General features: G+C 48.4%; 1 protein-coding gene across 2 annotated transcripts in view; it reads left to right on the top strand.

Annotated features, from left to right (window-relative positions):
- Nucleotides 1-15,238, top strand: part of psda (pleckstrin and Sec7 domain containing a) — a 46,285-nt gene extending 31,047 nt beyond the window's left edge. For both annotated transcript variants that reach the window (XM_080287629.1, XM_026189008.2), the window contains 10 exons: nucleotides 229-341; nucleotides 417-475; nucleotides 1,469-1,558; nucleotides 8,130-8,173; nucleotides 8,926-9,116; nucleotides 9,212-9,282; nucleotides 9,812-9,969; nucleotides 10,111-10,255; nucleotides 10,338-10,481; nucleotides 11,313-15,238. In XM_080287629.1, coding sequence (XP_080143755.1) covers nucleotides 229-341; nucleotides 417-475; nucleotides 1,469-1,558; nucleotides 8,130-8,173; nucleotides 8,926-9,116; nucleotides 9,212-9,282; nucleotides 9,812-9,969; nucleotides 10,111-10,255; nucleotides 10,338-10,481; nucleotides 11,313-11,636 — 1,339 coding nt within the window. In that variant the 3' untranslated portion in view covers nucleotides 11,637-15,238. The remainder of the gene's footprint in view (nucleotides 1-228; nucleotides 342-416; nucleotides 476-1,468; nucleotides 1,559-8,129; nucleotides 8,174-8,925; nucleotides 9,117-9,211; nucleotides 9,283-9,811; nucleotides 9,970-10,110; nucleotides 10,256-10,337; nucleotides 10,482-11,312) is intronic.
- Nucleotides 15,239-16,996: the final 1,758 nt, after the last annotated feature.

Here is a 16,996-nt window from a genome sequence, read left to right as displayed (position 1 = left end):
CACTTCCTGCGTGCTCTGCTGTCACCTTTCTGATGGAGAAGCTCAGAGTTTAAACGCGGAACTTTTTCTGACTTCATCCCAAATTCTGTCAGTTTACAGCAGGACTGGCACTATCACAGGGCTTAATGTGAAAAACCTGTGCAGTGGGTGTGTCTGTGTTCATCTCACCTGTTCAGGTGTTCTGGTGACATCATAATGAGCTTCTTTAACATCTGTTTCTTCGTTCAGGATGTTTCTGAGGCAGTTTGCTCTGATGGGGGAAACTCAGGAGAGAGAGAGAGTCCTCGCTCATTTCTCCAGGAGGTACAGACAGTGCAACTCGGAGAGCCTGACCAGCGAAGGTACCGTCAGTCCTACCTGTCCTCTTTCACCTGTCCTACCCGTCTGACCCCTCTGTCTGTCGCTCTGTCCCACAGACAGCGTCCACACTCTGACCTGTGCCATCATGCTGCTGAACACGGACCTGCACGGAAACGTGAGTGAACCCGAGCCGTCGGCTGATTGGTCGTTACGTTTAATAGGAACTCCTAATCTGGTCGATTGAAAGCACGTCGGCGTCATCTGCCACTCGAGCGTTCCCGCGAGTTTCCTCCTGTTTCATGTCACCTGCTGCTTCCTTGTTGGTGTGACATACAGGAAATATTAAAGTTCAGTGTGAATTTCATCAATAACAAATTAATAAACGGAAAAAATAATAAAATGATAAATATTTGTTTCCAGAATTTCATTATAATGATATCATTTGAAAAATGTTAAAAAAGGAAAGTTTTATAAAAATGTGAATAAATATAAAAATGAGTAAAGAAATATTCGGAGACGTTAATGTGAAAATCCACTTTGTGTTATTATTGAAATATTGATCTAAAAATGTGACAAATATATGAAAATACTAACAAATAACTGACTGACTCGTCATCACTGAGGAGCGCCGCGGGCTCATCGGGCTCATTCTTCATTTCTGCTAATGAACTTTTTTAAGGAAGTGCTGACTTTTACTGCGGCAACATGCCTGCACGTTTCCTCTGACCGTTACAGCAGGAGTGACAGGAAGACGGTCTCCGCTGCCCCCCTCGCGTTAAACCCGACTCTAGCACCGAATAGAAGGGTTTAACTCCACCTGTGCGGCTTTTATATCAGGTGGAACCGTTTCTGTTTCCAGAGCGTTCTCAGCGCTCCCGTCAGCATCAGCGAGGCGTCCTTTGGTTTGTGGGGTCAGATCCGACCCACAGCTGTTTTAACTTTGGGTAATTTGGGGTAAGACTAGCTTTGCTGCTAACACGGGTGACTTACTGTGTGCTGAGCGGGGACGAGTCGTCCAAGCTCAGCGAGCTGATCTGCTAACCAGCCGATGATTTCACATCCCGAGCTAACGTCACAGATCAGCTGACTGTGTGTTCATGTTCAGTCTGTCACAATCACATCTGAGGTGTGTGTGTGTGTGTGTGTGTGTGTGTGCGTGTGCGTGCAGAACGTGGGCAAGAGGATGTCCTGCAGCCAGTTCATCTCCAACCTGGAAGGACTCAACAACGGAAAAGATTTTCCCAAAGATCTGCTCAAGGTACGACACACACACACACACACACACACACACACACACACACACACACGCCTATGACTGATTAAAAGACTGCAGCAAGTCCAGCACGCTTCGAGCGCCGGGATGGATGGCCACCGGCCTGCGATGACATCACTGTTGGTGCTTGCAGCTACCGAGCCCACAGACCAGAACGATGCTTACACAAGTGTGAACCCTTAAATGGGCCGCTCCAGCCCAGTGGAGTGCTCGGATTTCAGACCTGTCCCTGTAATGTGGACGCGTCCTCAGCGTGAGGAGTTCAAAGTGACATCGGACTACACAGAGACACTAAAGCATGAGCGCGCACACATCCTTGTTTCCATTCCCTGTGAGGACATTACATTCTTCCAGCCTTACACTAGTCTTCAGCGTTAAATTGGATGATGGGCACTGTGAGGACTGGCTTGGTGTCCTGAGGAGGAGGTGAAGTCCCCGCAGCGATTCTTGGTTTGTGGCCGTCAGAGCAGAAAAAGGAGAGAGATGCATTAATTTTACTTCTTATGGCCGCCAGGCAGAACGAGTGTGCGTGTGCGCGCGTTCGTGGATACGTGTGTGTCAGTCTCCCACTCTTTTGTTTCCGTCTCAGTTTTTCCATCTCAGCCTCGGAGCGATCAACGTGAATCTGCGTCACCTCTTCACCTCCACCATCATCATCATCGTCGTTGCTCTGTGTTAACGTGTGTGCTGAGTGTTTTCTTGCCTTCAGCTTGGCACTGGTTGGATGGCTGCTTGTTGATGAAGCGCTGAGTGTGTGGGCAGCAGCACCGACTGACTGGCTGAGAGCAGAAAACAGTGAATGTCGAATATTTATGAGACAAAAACATGAATTATCTGCAGTCAGAGAGGAAGGAAAGTCCTCGCGCTGTCCACAGCAGAAGCGCTCTGTATTTGGGACAGTTTGTAAGAAAGGAAACGGATGATCAGATTCAAAGCTCAAGCTCAGACAGTAACACAGTTTACTTCAGTAATAGTCCCAACAGGTGAGCAAACACCACAGAAACATCTTTAAATATTCACAGAGCCACAGACGTTGTCCTGGATTGTTTTGTGGTCATTTTTCACTCAGAGTGTCGTTCTGCGTCTCTTTGTGGTCGTTCTGCGTCTCTTTGTGGTCGTTCTGCGTCTCTTTGTGGTCGTTCTGCGTCTCTTTGTGGTCGTTCTGCGTCTCTTTGTGGTCGTTCTGCGTCTGTTTGTGGTCGTTCTGCGTCTGTTTGTGGTCGTTCTGCGTCTGTTTGTGGTCGTTCTGCGTCTCTTTGTGGTCGTTCTGCGTCTGTTTGTGGTCGTTCTGCGTCTGTTTGTGGTCGTTCTGCGTCTGTTTGTGGTCGTTCTGCGTCTCTTTGTGGTCGTTCTGTTTCTTTTTGGTCGTTCTGCGTCTCGTTGTGGTCGTTCTGTCTCTTTGTGGTCATTCTGCGTCTCTTTGTGGTCGTTATGTTTCTTTTTGGTCGTTCTGCGTCTCGTTGTGGTCGTTCTGTTTCTTTTTGGTCGTTCTGCGTCTCGTTGTGGTCGTTATGTTTCTTTTTGGTCGTTCTGCGTCTCGTTGTGGTCGTTATGTTTCTTTTTGGTCGTTCTGCTACTCTTTGTGGTCGTTCTGTCTCTTTGTGGTCGTTCTGTCTCTTTGTGGTCGTTCTGTCTCTTTGTGGTCGTTCTGCGTCTGTTTGTGGTCGTTCTGCGTCTGTTTGTGGTCGTTCTGCGTCTGTTTGTGGTCGTTCTGCGTCTGTTTGTGGTCGTTCTGCGTCTCGTCGTGGTCGTTCTGCGTCTCGTCGTGGTCGTTCTGTGTCTCGTTGTGGTCGTTATGTTTCTTTTTGGTCGTTCTGCGTCTCGTTGTGGTCGTTATGTTTCTTTTTGGTCGTTCTGCGTCTCTTTGTGGTCGTTCTGCGTCTCTTTGTGGTCGTTCTGCGTCTCTTTGTGGTCGTTCTGTTTCTTTTTGGTCGTTCTGCGTCTCTTTGTGGTCGTTCTGCGTCTCTTTGTGGTCGTTCTGCGTCTCTTTGTGGTCGTTCTGCGTCTCTTTGTGGTCGTTCTGCGTCTCTTTGTGGTCGTTCTGCGTCTCTTTGTGGTCGTTCTGCGTCTCTTTGTGGTCGTTCTGTATCTTTTTGGTCGTTCTGCATCTCGTTGTGGTCGTTCTGCGTCTCGTTGTGGTCGTTCTGCGTCTCTTTGTGGTCGTTATGTTTCTTTGTGGTCGTTCTGCGTCTCTTTGTGGTCGTTATGTTTCTTTTTGGTCGTTCTGCGTCTCGTTGTGGTTGTTCTGCGTCTCGTTGTGGTTGTTCTGCGTCTCGTTGTGGTTGTTCTGCGTCTCGTTGTGGTCGTTCTGCGTCTCGTTGTGGTCGTTCTGCGTCTCGTTGTGGTCGTTCTGCGTCTCGTTGTGGTTGTTCTGCGTCTCGTTGTGGTCGTTCTGCGTCTCTTTGTGGTCGTTCTGCGTCTCTTTGGTCGTTCTGCGTCTCGTTGTGGTCGTTATGTTTCTTTTTGGTCGTTCTGCGTCTCTTTGTGGTCGTTCTGCGTCTCTTTGTGGTCGTTCTGCGTCTCTTTGTGGTCGTTCTGCGTCTCTTTGTGGTCGTTCTGTTTCTTTTTGGTCGTTCTGCGTCTCGTTGTGGTCGTTATGTTTCTTTGTGGTCGTTCTGCGTCTCTTTGTGGTCGTTATGTTTCTTTTTGGTCGTTCTGCGTCTCGTTGTGGTTGTTCTGCGTCTCGTTGTGGTTGTTCTGCGTCTCGTTGTGGTTGTTCTGCGTCTCGTTGTGGTCGTTCTGCGTCTCGTTGTGGTCGTTCTGCGTCTCGTTGTGGTTGTTCTGCGTCTCGTTGTGGTTGTTCTGCGTCTCGTTGTGGTCGTTCTGCGTCTCGTTGTGGTCGTTCTGCGTCTCGTTGTGGTCGTTCTGCGTCTCGTTGTGGTTGTTCTGCGTCTCGTTGTGGTCGTTCTGCGTCTCTTTGTGGTCTCCTGGTCTCGGCGGCACAGCGAAGGTCAGAGAAGCGCTGATGCTAACGGGCATCAGTGTTAGCATAGTAGGGTCGTTTTAGGCTCGGGTGGAGGAAGCTGCCTCTCTTCATCACGGCGCTGTGAAAACGGTTTCCACAGTTCAACATTCAGGTCCTGAGTGTGCTTTTACTGAAGTTGAGCTAAAACTGATTCTGTATTGATTATTGATTTTATTGGGCGTGAATGTGATTGGTGTCTTCGCTCACACGTCGTCGGCTCGCTGTCATATTTTTCACGTTCAGCTGAATTTGACTTTTTGTTGCTGATCGTCTCTCAGCTGCATTTACATTCAGCTCTGTGAACCCACCGTGACTGACAGCTCCAAGGAGGACAGAAGGCGGGCTGAAGCTCCCATCCCTGGCCTCCGATTGGCTGCTGCAGCTGAGGGAAAATGCGCATTGCGAGAGCGAGGGAAAAAAGAGAGAGGGAGACAGAGGAGGAGGAGGAGGAGGGAGAGCGAGCAAACAGTCCTCAACAGTTCAGTGTCTCAGTGGGGAGGAGGAAGAGAAGACGAAGAAGAGGAGGACGAGTGAGCTCACCTGACCTGACAGAGGGATTCTCCTGCAGGAGGAAATCAAGTGAATGAGGAGGAGGAGAAGAGTGGGAGTGAAGTTGGAGGACGAAGAGATCAAGAGAGATGTGAGGAGGAGGAAGGAGGGATTCTCTCTCTTCATCAGAGTGCAACAGGAGAACCTCCTTTCTCTGCTTTTTTTCTCCTCATTAGCCTCTCCTGTGCCTCCACCTCCGTCCGTCCGTCTGTCCGTCCGTCCGTCCGTCCGTCCGTCCTCCATCAGGGAGCTGGAGGAAGCTGACGTCAGTTTTGGGGGTGCTCTCTCTCTCTCCTTGTCTGCCTGTGTGGGTGTGCTCGCTCGCCCAGCCTCCCTGCTTTTCCTCTTTTCTTTTTTGGATGTGAGAGCGAGCTGATGCCTCTCCTCCGTCACGCAGCTTTATTTGCAGTCCAGGGATTCTCCTCCGCTAACAGCACCTCCACGGCCGCTGCATCAGGAGGCTCAACAGCAGCACAGACCCCCCAAAATCCAGGACGAGCTCAGAGCTGTGGTTCGGATGATTTTCATGTCACTGCCTCTGAATCGCTGATGGATTAGACACACACGCACACACACACACACACACACACACACACGCACACACACACACACACACACGCACACACACACACACACACACACACACACCACACACACACACACACACACACACACCACACACACACCACACACACACACACACACACACACACACCACACACACACACACACGCACACACACACACACACACGCACACACACACACACACACACACACACACACACACACACACACTCTCAGACAGTCTGGAGTGTGCGTGTTTGGAGGCAGATGTGTCGACGGCTGACAGCAACTTTAAAGTCTCAAATTTTCAGTTTTAATTGATTTTGAATTTGATCAAATGTATAAAAACTGTAAAACCCTTTAAAAAAATATTAATTTGTAGAAAACGTCAAACGTTTGATGTTGATTGTCTGAATCGCTCATTTCTGCAGCTAAAATTTTCTGCTTTAAATGAATTGCAGTCCAAACATATTAAAGCTAATTGTAAACAGTTATTTATGAAATAGTTTATCAGACATCGGCATAAATGTGATTTATTTTCAAAATAAAATGATTTTAGCTTTCCTAAACAGAAATATGAGTTCGTGCACAAAAAGGCTCATTTTAGCCTTAAAGCCAACATTAATGTCATCTTGTTTGATTTAAAATAGCAAGAATGAAACATTTTGAGTGATAGAAAGTCGTCCCTCAGTTTGGAAATCACAGCCCTGGGACTAAACTATCGTACGTTTGACTCGTAACTGCAGATTCCAGTGCGTTCCAGGCACAGAGGAGTCCACAGGTTTGTTTCTTGGCAGCGTCCTCCTGCTTTCGTGCTTTTGGCTCTGAACACCTGAGCGAGGCTCCGGCCGGCAGCCAGCAGGATCATGAGGCTGATGAAGAGCTGCTGTGTTTTTATGCATAATGAATAGAGCCGGATCCATAATGCAGCAGGCCGAGCTCGCAGAGGCACCATCCATCCAGCCGCTCGTCAGTGGCCGTCATTAGCCCGTCTCTATTTTACACACCCTCACCTCCTCGCTTCCTCGGCTTCTTCCTGCACTCATCTACAGTCTGGAAGCTCGTGACGTGGGTTCGAGTCTGAAGCGACGCAGACCGGCGGTCATCAACGGGCTGGACTTTGTTAGATCCGCCGCGCCGTTCCGTGGAAGCGGTGAATGCTGGCCCAAGGATCTTCTGTACAGGAAACATAAAAAGTTTGGACTTTTTTTATCTGTTGGATCCCGACTCAAACCGCCCAGATGATCGGCGTCAACAGCATCCACTCCACGGGCCGCATGCGCTCGCGCTCGCTGTGCTCGGTCCGGAGCGGGCGGGACTCGAGGGACAACGACCCGTTCAGGTATCCCAGGACCCCCCGCTCCCGCTCCCTCAAACCGCTGGCCTTCCCCGACCTGCTGGGAAAAACCCAGGATGGGCAGCAGCACCCGCAGAGCCGCAAGAAGAAGGTAGAGCCGGAGACACACCTGTGAACCTTTACCTGAACCTGTACCTAAGTTACCCCGTTTAAAAACCTGTGAAGGTTTGTTTTCGTCCTGAAGACGCTCTCCTGACGTGACACACGTTTACAAACCTCTATGAAAGCAATCCTCTGCGCCGACCGCTTCACATTACACCTGTGTTCATCCCTTTGTGATGACATCAGCTGTTTCTTCATATTTCATTGGCTGGTTTTTGTTATTATTGTCGTTGTTGTCGGTCCGTGTCAGACACACATTTATGTTTAGTTCATTAAAATTTTCTTCACGTCTCTGTAATAATGGACAAAGGCCCCTCAGCAGGCTTCCACAATCCGGCCAATCAGAAGAAAGTGGGTTGTCGGTACGGAGTGGGGCTTAAAGGGGGAGGGGCTATACCAGCTGTTTTCAGGCACAGGGTGAACCGAGACTGGGATCAGATACAGATCGATGCTCGAGGGAAAGCGCCTCCACACAGGAAGTGACCCGCTCCTTCCTAAGTTGCTGCCGGCTGGTCCATACTGCACACGCCAGCCTCTGGTTGCCTGGGCAACTAGCTAATTTAAGTACCAGCGGCTCATATGTCAATCAGCTCTCACTGCTAGCTGCTTCAGTCGCGCACATCAAAATATCCCACTTCCTGTCACCAGCGATTATTTTGCTCGCAGGTGCTCGTATGAGGCTGAGTGTCAGCGGCGGTCTCAGGTGATGGCGTGGTTTCCTGTGTGGACGGCCCTTTAAACAGGTAGCACTGGACCAGGTTTGATCGCCCAAGGAAACTCGTCTCCGTTAAAAATGATGACCAGAGCCATTAAATCCACACAGCCAATCAGCACCTGGCTTTTAGGCCATGTGACCATCTTTAGTCTGAGCACGTGAAAAATGTGGATTAAATACTGAATGTCCTATCAAGTAATCAGATTACTGTGAATCCTGAAATCCATATGAGCTCTTCATGTCGTGTGTGTGTGTGTGTGTGTGTGTGTGTGTGTGTGTGTGTGTGTGTGTGTGTTTCTGCAGACGCTGTACAGCTCCATCAAGAACGAGAGGCTGCAGTGGACCATGTGAGTTTCTGCTTCGACACACAGCATGTACAAACATCTCCACTGTGTGTGTGTGTGTGTGTGTGTGTGTGTGTGTGTGTGTGTGTGTGTGTGTGTGTGTCCCTGCTGCCCTGACTCCCTTATTTAAGCCTCTGTTGCTGTGGTAACCGTTCCCTGCTTCATTCCTGACTGTAATTACAGGTCAGCATCCCAACGCCCATGCCTGACTGTGGACACACACACACACACACACACACACACACACACACACTCATAAATACATAGATTTACTGGGTGTCTGTATCCGTTCAGCATCTGTCCGCCCTCGTGTTCAGCCTGTTCTTTCTCCTAAACTGTTTCCTTCCTGTGTGACATTCAGCTTCTTTCTGATAAATAACGTATTTATTCAGGTCACGTTTAACATTCATGCTGTTATGAAGAGAAATCATCTAAAAATCTCTGCCATCAAACAGCTGACGACTTTCAGCAGGTTCGAAAACTTCTGTTAAAATGATAACCTGGCGAAATGGATCCACTGAGAGGATGAAACTGATTGACAGGCTGACACAGGAAATGAGGTCATTTATTCATTTATGAGAATTAAAGAAAATGAAGTGCAAGGTGACGGTAAGCGGAAAACATGAACCCGACGGGATGATGAAAGAGAACGGTGTTACCCGAGCGAGTCGTTAGCAATGAAACGTAAACACGCTCTGCGATGGCGACGAGGACGAGCTGACGCAGGCTCTTTTAAACTGTTTCCTCTCTTGAAGTGATGAAGAGGAGTTGAGGAAGTCCATGTCGGAGTTGGCGGACATTAGAACAGACTCTGCCTCCCACACCATGAAACGCCTCGGGAGTAGCGGAAACCCGCTGGTGGGCGTGGCCCATCAGGCCGATGGCGAGCTGTACAAGAGCGGCTTCCTGGTCCGCAAAGTCCACGCCGACCCCGACGGGAAGAGAAGTACACCGCTCCTCCTCCTTCAGTTTTCCGTTTTGCCACGCCCCCTGTCAGCTGATCCCTCACTTCCTGTTTGTTTGGTGTTTGTGCTGTTGCAGCGCCGCGGGGGAAGAGGGGGTGGAAGTCCTTCTACGCCATGCTGAAGGGCATGGTCCTCTACCTGCAGAAGGTAAGCGTCTGCACTACGTTTCCCAGCAGCCCCCCTCTCTGTTTGTGTCCCCGGGTCAGGCGCAGGACAGGAAACGCAGCGAGCTGATTAGGCGTCAGCCTGTTTTTCTATCTGCACGGATTCCAGAGCGGCAGTTTTTAACGTCTCCGCCCACCGCCGCGTTCATCTTTAACTTTAGAGCTTTGATTAAAATATCTGAACTAGTGAGGCCTGCTTTACACACTGCCACACAAAAGTAAGTGGACGGGTTAAACTATAAAGCGTGAGTACCCGTCCACATACTTATGGACTCCTCGCAGCTCCACTTTAACATGAAAACACAGATTTTTGTGCCATGAGAACTTTTTCTCTGAAACTTTGTCAGAGCTTTGAAAGAACCGTTTCAGTTTCAAAGATTTCTTTTTAACTCCTTTAATCAGAAACGGCGAGCGTTTATAGCGAGACAGTCGAGCTGGAATGTGGTGAGCATCGCGTTTAAGGGTCTTTCATGTTTGAGTTTCTGGAGAGCTGACGCCAATCTGATCCGCAGGACGAGTACCGAGCTGAGAAGGAGCTGACGGAGGAGGACGTGAAGAACGCCGTGTCCATCCATCACTCTCTGGCCATGCGGGCTGCCGATTACAGCAAGAGGCCCAACGTGTTCTACCTGCGGACCGCCGACTGGAGGGTCTTCCTGTTCCAGGCCCCGTAAGCACCTCAGTCTGTCTGTGTTAAGGGAGAGGGGGGAGGAGGGTTTCCAAGCAGCTTGCAGGCAGTACAAGAAGGACAAACAGCTTAAACTAAACCGGACGAGACAGGAAGTTACGGTGTTTCCTGTGTTTCCTGCAGGAACGCTGAGCAGATGCAGTCGTGGATCACGCGCATCAACGTAGTTGCGGCCATGTTTTCTGCTCCCCCGTTCCCGGCCGCGATCGGGTCCCAGAAGAAGTTCAGCCGTCCTCTACTGCCGGGATCCAACACTAAACTGTCACAGGTAAAAACGCCGTCGCCGTCCTTTTCAGCTCCGCCCACTTTCACCAGACTCACACCTCTTCCCCCACCCTCTGTCCCGACAGGAGGAGCAGGTCAAATCTCACGAGAACCGTTTCAGGGCGGTGTCCTCTGAGCTGTCTGACCTCACCGCCGCTACGCCGGACCGAAAGGTGAAAGGTCGTGAGCTGGAGGAGCAGAAACTCCGACAGGAGTACCTGGAGTTTGAGGTGAGGAGGTTAAAATAACCCGCAGGAAGTATTTCAGTACTTGTATTCAGTACTGAATCTGCACCTTATTATGGAGGACCAAAGCTGCCAAAAATAAATGTTTACAAAATAATTTTTAAATGCATTTCAATGAAATACGATATTCATTAAAAATAGTTAGCAGTTAAATTAAAACAAAGAAGTTAATTAATTAATTAATGATTTCGTAGAAAAAATTATTCCAGGCCAAGTATGGAGGACCAGAGATGCCAAAGTCCAAGTTAATTAGATTCACTACCTTATTCTTGTTTTTGACTTTTGATTTTTTTGATCGAGTCACTTATTTGTGGGTTTTTTGTTTTATTTTTGATTTTTTGTTTGCGGTTTTGGTCCTCCGTACCTTGGAACCAAACCCAGACGTTATTGGAGCAGACGATAACCGGAGTCGTGCTTTGTTTGTGGCGGCGTTTCATCTTCGTCTCGTGTTTTTTGTCTCCGGCTGAATGCGAAGCCGTAAAATGTCTTCTGCCTCGCGTCTGCTCGTCTTCGTCACAGACGGTCGCTGCATCAGTCTGTCGGGTGTCGAACAGGCTGCACACACTCCAGCACGCCGTGTTCTTAGAGGAAGGAACACAGCGCCGTTTTCCTGCCCCCTTCACACACAAGGTTTCGCCCTGATGTCACATAACAACAGAGATGCTGGAAAACCGGAGAGAAGCACCGTTATTATTAATAATAATAATAATAATGATGATTTATCAGGTCAGACTCTGAAAAGCCCCCTGATTGGTCCTCGTTAGACCCAGAACGGCACTTTCGTTGTTCACATCTCCTCCTTCTTCTCTCCCACAGAAAACCCGGTACGGTACGTACGCCATGCTGCTTCGGGCCAAGCTGGCGAGCGGCGATGAGGACCTTTCCGCCTTTGAGGCTCGGCTGTTTGATGACGGCGGCCTGCAGAGGGCGCACTCCAGCCCCTCGCTGCCCCAGGACACCACCAACAAGGAAAAGACCCGCAGCTCCAAGACGTCAAAGAGCCTGAAGGTCACGTCCTCCTCGACCTCCAAGGCCGGCGGCAGCAGCAGCAGGGAGGCGAGCAAGAAGAAGAACGGCGGTGGGAGCGGCCAGCGGGCGGAGCTGGAGAAACAGAGCAGCAAACAGGAGGAGGCGCCGTAAAGGGGTGAGGACGGCGTCGTGTAAGTGTCATGTAGCTGGAGACGGACACGGAGCATCATGGGTAGCAGGCTGACATCCTCCTTTAAACCTTTTCTGTTAAACCTCAGTCGCCTGATTGGCCGAGACGTTCGAGGTCCGCGGGAGAGGAGACGCCTGTCAGGTCTGAGGGCGACCCGATGGGCGAGTCGTCCAGGAAACACTAACACGGTTCATCGCTCAGCCGTCCCTTTATTTCCCATAGGCCTCAGCAGGAACGGACAGCTGCAGACTTTCAGAATAAAAGCTTTACTTCCTGCTGGAGTGTGAGTAGCCGCTCAGCTTTCAGCTGCAGCGGGAACTTTTTATTTTAGTCCTCGACCTCACCGCCGCCGCTCTGCTTCTCCCATTAACCCACAGGAGAGCGGGTTGCCATGTCGACGTTATGTGACGGACAGAGTGCGTGGGACTGTTGCCATGGCAACCGAGCAAAGGGGACAAGAGAGCGAGAGATAAACAAACAAACAAAGGGAGCGGCCACACAGGAACGCCGAACCTCCTCGTCCTCTGCACTCCACTGAGCGCGTGCGAGTGTGTGTGTGTGAGTGTGCACAGTAATCACAGTAGTGCTGCGTTGATGTGTAAATACAGCCTGAACATGCTGGATGGAGACGGGTTTTTAGTTTTTCTGACTTCTGCTGGAAAAAAACAGGCTGTACGGAAGACCATTAGTGACAAAAATCTGCTGAGGGAACAAAATAAAACTTCAGGAGTTCACACTGCAGAGAGCCAGGTGTCTTATTTATTCAGATTTTGATGTTTTGTTGTTTGTACTACTTGAAAATCTTTAACTTTAAAAACCACAAGTTAAAAATCTCAGTGTGAACTTTTAAATAAAAATATGAGGATAAATTTAAATTTAAGAGAGAAATTTTGGAAAATCGAACATTTTTGGTGAGAGTATGTTTAATTTTTTCTCTTGTTGAAAAAGTCGGATTTGTTTTGCAGCTGGTTTCACTCTGTGGGTTTTGTCACTAATGGGCTTCCATAGTTTCTGTGTGTGCTGGAGTCCGTCCACCTCATCGTCATGAGGACGGTGTTCTTCTTCATGTAAATCTCATTTAACATGTTTGTAAAGTGCTGTGGACCAAACAGGTGACAGGTGGATTCGGTCACATGACCGTAGGAGAGGAGGAGTTGAGAGTTATTATTGTGTAAACCTTTCTCGTCGTTGACATCCAGGAAGAAGCACCTGACAGCTTTCTGTTAAAGAGCCGTTTGTTTCAAATCCTGACCAGCGTGCTGATGTTCAGCAGCAGTTTCCTCTTTCAGCCACCAGGGGTCGCCAGAGTGCTGTAAGCGTCCACCAACATGTTCTTCACTGGCGGAGGTCGTCAGTCAGGGTGTTAATGTGACAGCGTGGTCTCGTCTGAGCTCAACGCTGTGTGGAAATGTTGTTTCCCACTTTGAGAGTTCAGATTACAGCCCAGAGCGTCTCTGACACCATGACTGAAAACGAGATGTGTGCCAAAAACTGAACATTAGTCCTGAATCACAGTGTTGATGGACGTGCGTTCAACCAGAGGGATCTAATCTGCTCTGTTTACATCCAGGTTCTGAGAATATTATAAATAATCTACACAATCCTAACGTCTCCCTCTGATCCGGTGAAGATGACTTCCTGTTCAGTAGGTACTCTTTTAATTCTGAAATAAGTGCTGACCTTTATTTTTTAGACAGTAAAATCTGTGACTTCAGGTGGATTTGAATATTGGCACTCTGTGACTTCTGTACCTCAGCAGGTCTGAAGCTCAGGAACAGGAAGTTTTTTATGTAAAGCTGCAGAGTTTGCACGATGCAGCTCATCAGGCTGACAGTGACAGGGAAGGCCTCCAGGTGGCAGCAGAGGATCAATGTTGAACTCTAACGTCAGGGAAAAACTCTGAAGCTTGTTTCTGTCACTGTTGGCCACGTAATGCTAGAACCGCCGGCGTCGTCTGTGGAGGAAACTCGAGGCTGTGGAAAAAAGAGAAAAAGGGGAAACGGCAGCTTCCACGCTGGAATCAGGAAAAACGTTCTGGACTATTATCTCCAGAACAAGCGTCTCCACGCTGTGTTTCAGCTGCAGGTACAACGCCACAGAGGGAACATTTCAAAGGTACCGAACAGAAATCAGTTCTTTGTGAACATTTTTACCTCATAACATGAAACCCGGGTCACTGGGAGTCTTCATGTGACTGAAAACAAGGAAAAAAACGCTTTTAGGTATTCTGGACACAAGAAGTCCGCTCAGTTTAAGCTGGCGTCTTTGGAAAAACCTGAATCCATCCTGAGTTTTAACCTGCATTCTGTCTAATGTCCAGCAGGGGGCGGCTTGTATAGAAGTGAACTTGTGGTCTCAGTCGCAGCTTTCAGGTCTTTGTTTATAAAACAGACTCATCGTAGTTTTGTCCGTGTTTGAGGTTTGCTCCCCTCGCCTTCTCGCAGTTCCCGACGTGAGGCTGGAAGATTCAGCTGGGGGCGTCTGTGGCATCAGCTAACAGGGCACTGCTGCAGAGCTGTGATTGGTCCATACCAGGAACACAGCCTGTAGTTAAAAGATGGACGGCGCTCTGGGGAACGAGTCATGTTTGGAGCACTTTTGAGGAACTGCGGCTCTGAATTGTTCGGCTCGTTTGCGACGCTCTCGTCTCGTTGGCCCGTCTCTGAGCACAGCTCCGCCGGTACCTTTGAAATGGCTCCGAACTCTCTGCTGATTCCTGAAGAGTCAGCATCCGTTTGAAAATCCATCATCCTTCTCTTCAACATCAACACGCCTACGGCTGCAGGAATCATTTTTCCATATGTAGATGCAGCGTGATCTTTCAGATTAGGATGAAGGATGAGGAGGAGGTCGGGGTGGATGGAGGGTGAACAAAGCCCTCGGGTCTTCTGAGCTCTGGTTGAGGTTCAGGAAACCATTTTGGTTCAGTGTACATAAATCGTTTGTGGCTTTTTCCTGAGCCTGGACCTGGAGCTGCGCGCAGGTGACCGCCGGGCGGCAGGATTTGGGTCAGCGATGCCGTGGATCTCCGTGCGGAGAAATCGCTGCTTCGCCTGCTAACTTTTCTCGTTTCTGCTCCCGCGGTGCCGACTCCTATTTATCTCCCACATATCCTGTAACACTCCGTGTATTTCCGCACTGTGCAACGTGAAGCAGCGTAGGATGACTTTGTGTGAGCGTCGCGGCCGCTTTCAGCTCTTCGTCTGTGTCCTGTAAATAAATGTTCGCATTAACCTCGAGAAGCCATATCGTAGTTGGGCTGGACGCCTAGCTAGCGCTCGCTGCGTTTTAGAGCACTTTGGTTTAGATATTTTAGAGTGACGCAGAGGTTGAGCCTCCTCAGAGAGGCGGCGCCATTAATTTATTCTGCTCGTCTCTCGAAGGACGACAAACTAGTTCCTGTGAAAACTTGCTTTGTTTTTGGGCTTTGCTGCGGCCTGAATGTTCGCCGCCGGCTCGCCGATTAGTATCTGTACATACGCTGTCACTTCCTGTGAGGTTTGGTATTAGTGAAACGCAAACAACTTGTTTGTATCATCCTGAAGGCTTCGAGGCAAAAAATAAAGAGATTTTCAAAAGAAAACATCGACGTTGAGTATTTTTATTCAAAGGATCGTGAAGAGCTCCGTGCGAGTCACGGCTCCTCTGACTCGGTAGGCGTGGCTGGGATTTGAACCCAGCACCTTCGGTTTACAGGCTCACGTTTTAAGCTGCAGAACCTCGGTGCAACCTCACCTCATGCACCGACTTCAAGGAGCTGTGACAGTCCAGCCCCTTCGATGTGAAAACACTCTTAATGATTGTTATCTGCTTAATGTCTCCTCTTAGTAGTTTTAACATGATTCCTGTCATCTGTATGCAGACGCTGTCATTTCTATTAAAACCCGCCTCTCTTTTACTATTCAGCCATTTTCTGGAAGCCTGCCGAGGGGCAGCACCCGTTGGTTTCAAAGTTTGAAAGGCTTCTGGTGCCTCGCTGGTTATCAAAAGCTCCAGCTGCTAACTCAGAAACAACTGTTGAAAACGACCTTAGAAGAAATGTTTATATTCATGAGCATTTTTACATTAATAGAAGAACGAACAACAGTGAGGAATTATTCATTCAACAGTATTTGTAAGAAACATTGCATATTATATTATATACGAGGGCCAATGCATTTTCATTTAAGAATCAAAGTATACGTTCATTTAAGAGAAAATAAATAGCAGATTTTTGTTTTGCTTTCAAGAATGCTAAGTTTGAACATCTAAACGTCTCTGTGATGACACGGAGCTCCTGTTTGGCTTTTGTTAGCTTTTTAGGATGGAGGTCATCATTTTTGCCACTAAAGTAAAATTCCATCCATCAGGCAGATTTCATACCTGCTGATCTCTAATGTGGAACTTGACCTGCAGTGGCAGGACTATAGCTTCACAGCATAAGTTAGCAGGACGATTGTAAGAAGTAAACCACCTCTGTGGCACAGAAAACCAGGATCGACCCTGAGGTTATCGGGATGAGTCAAAGATCCTGTTTCCTAGGCCTCTAATACTATGAAGAAAGACTTTAAGCTTGTCTAAGTAACTTCAGGGTTGACGCTGGGTTTTATTTTACAATCATTGAAATTTTGTATGCATGTATAGAAACATTAATATTACTATATGATTCTTTAATGTCATTTCACTGTACTTGCTGTCAGGGCGCCGATGTCTTTTTAAACTGACCCCAGAGCAGAGACGACGGAGCTGGTTAGCAAAACAAAAGTGAGCCTTTGAACAACTATGAACTGGGAAAACGATGATGACTGCGGTGAGGAACAACAGACCAGGGCCGTGCAGAGAGGTTTAAAGGGGCGGGTGCCCAAAGTTAAAAAGGGGCACATTGAACCAGGCTGAATAACAACAACACACATTCATCAAGAGTCTAATATGGGAAGGGCAGGGCTGTGTTGATCTGAGACTGTAGACATTAAAAAGTCCACAGGAGAGATGGTAGCAGATTAAACAAGTGTCATGAGATAATAACAAAATGCAAAGATTGGTGACAGCGCTTGGAACCATAAGGACACAAAAAACTGTGAGAAATAATTTAGGCTCTGCCTGTGAATCACTCTTTGCTTCTCTTCTTCCTTCCTTCCATCATTTCATATATCACTCTCCACTTGCTGTCTATCTGAGAACAAGGCACAACTTGCTATTGCAATAAACTATAATCTAATTATCCACACCTAACAACTCCAGCACTTAATCTATAATAAAATGATGACAGGAAAATGTTATAGCCCTGCCTTTAGTAGCCTCACACAGCGCCTACTGTTTCCTCCTCATGTCCTTACCAGCCATGTCTGCACAATGTTATATC

The sequence above is a fragment of the Astatotilapia calliptera genome, chromosome 13 (genome assembly GCF_964374335.1).
Source record: "Astatotilapia calliptera chromosome 13, fAstCal68.1, whole genome shotgun sequence".
Lineage (NCBI taxonomy): Eukaryota > Metazoa > Chordata > Actinopteri > Cichliformes > Cichlidae > Astatotilapia > Astatotilapia calliptera.
This window is presented reverse-complemented; position numbering and strand designations above follow the sequence as displayed.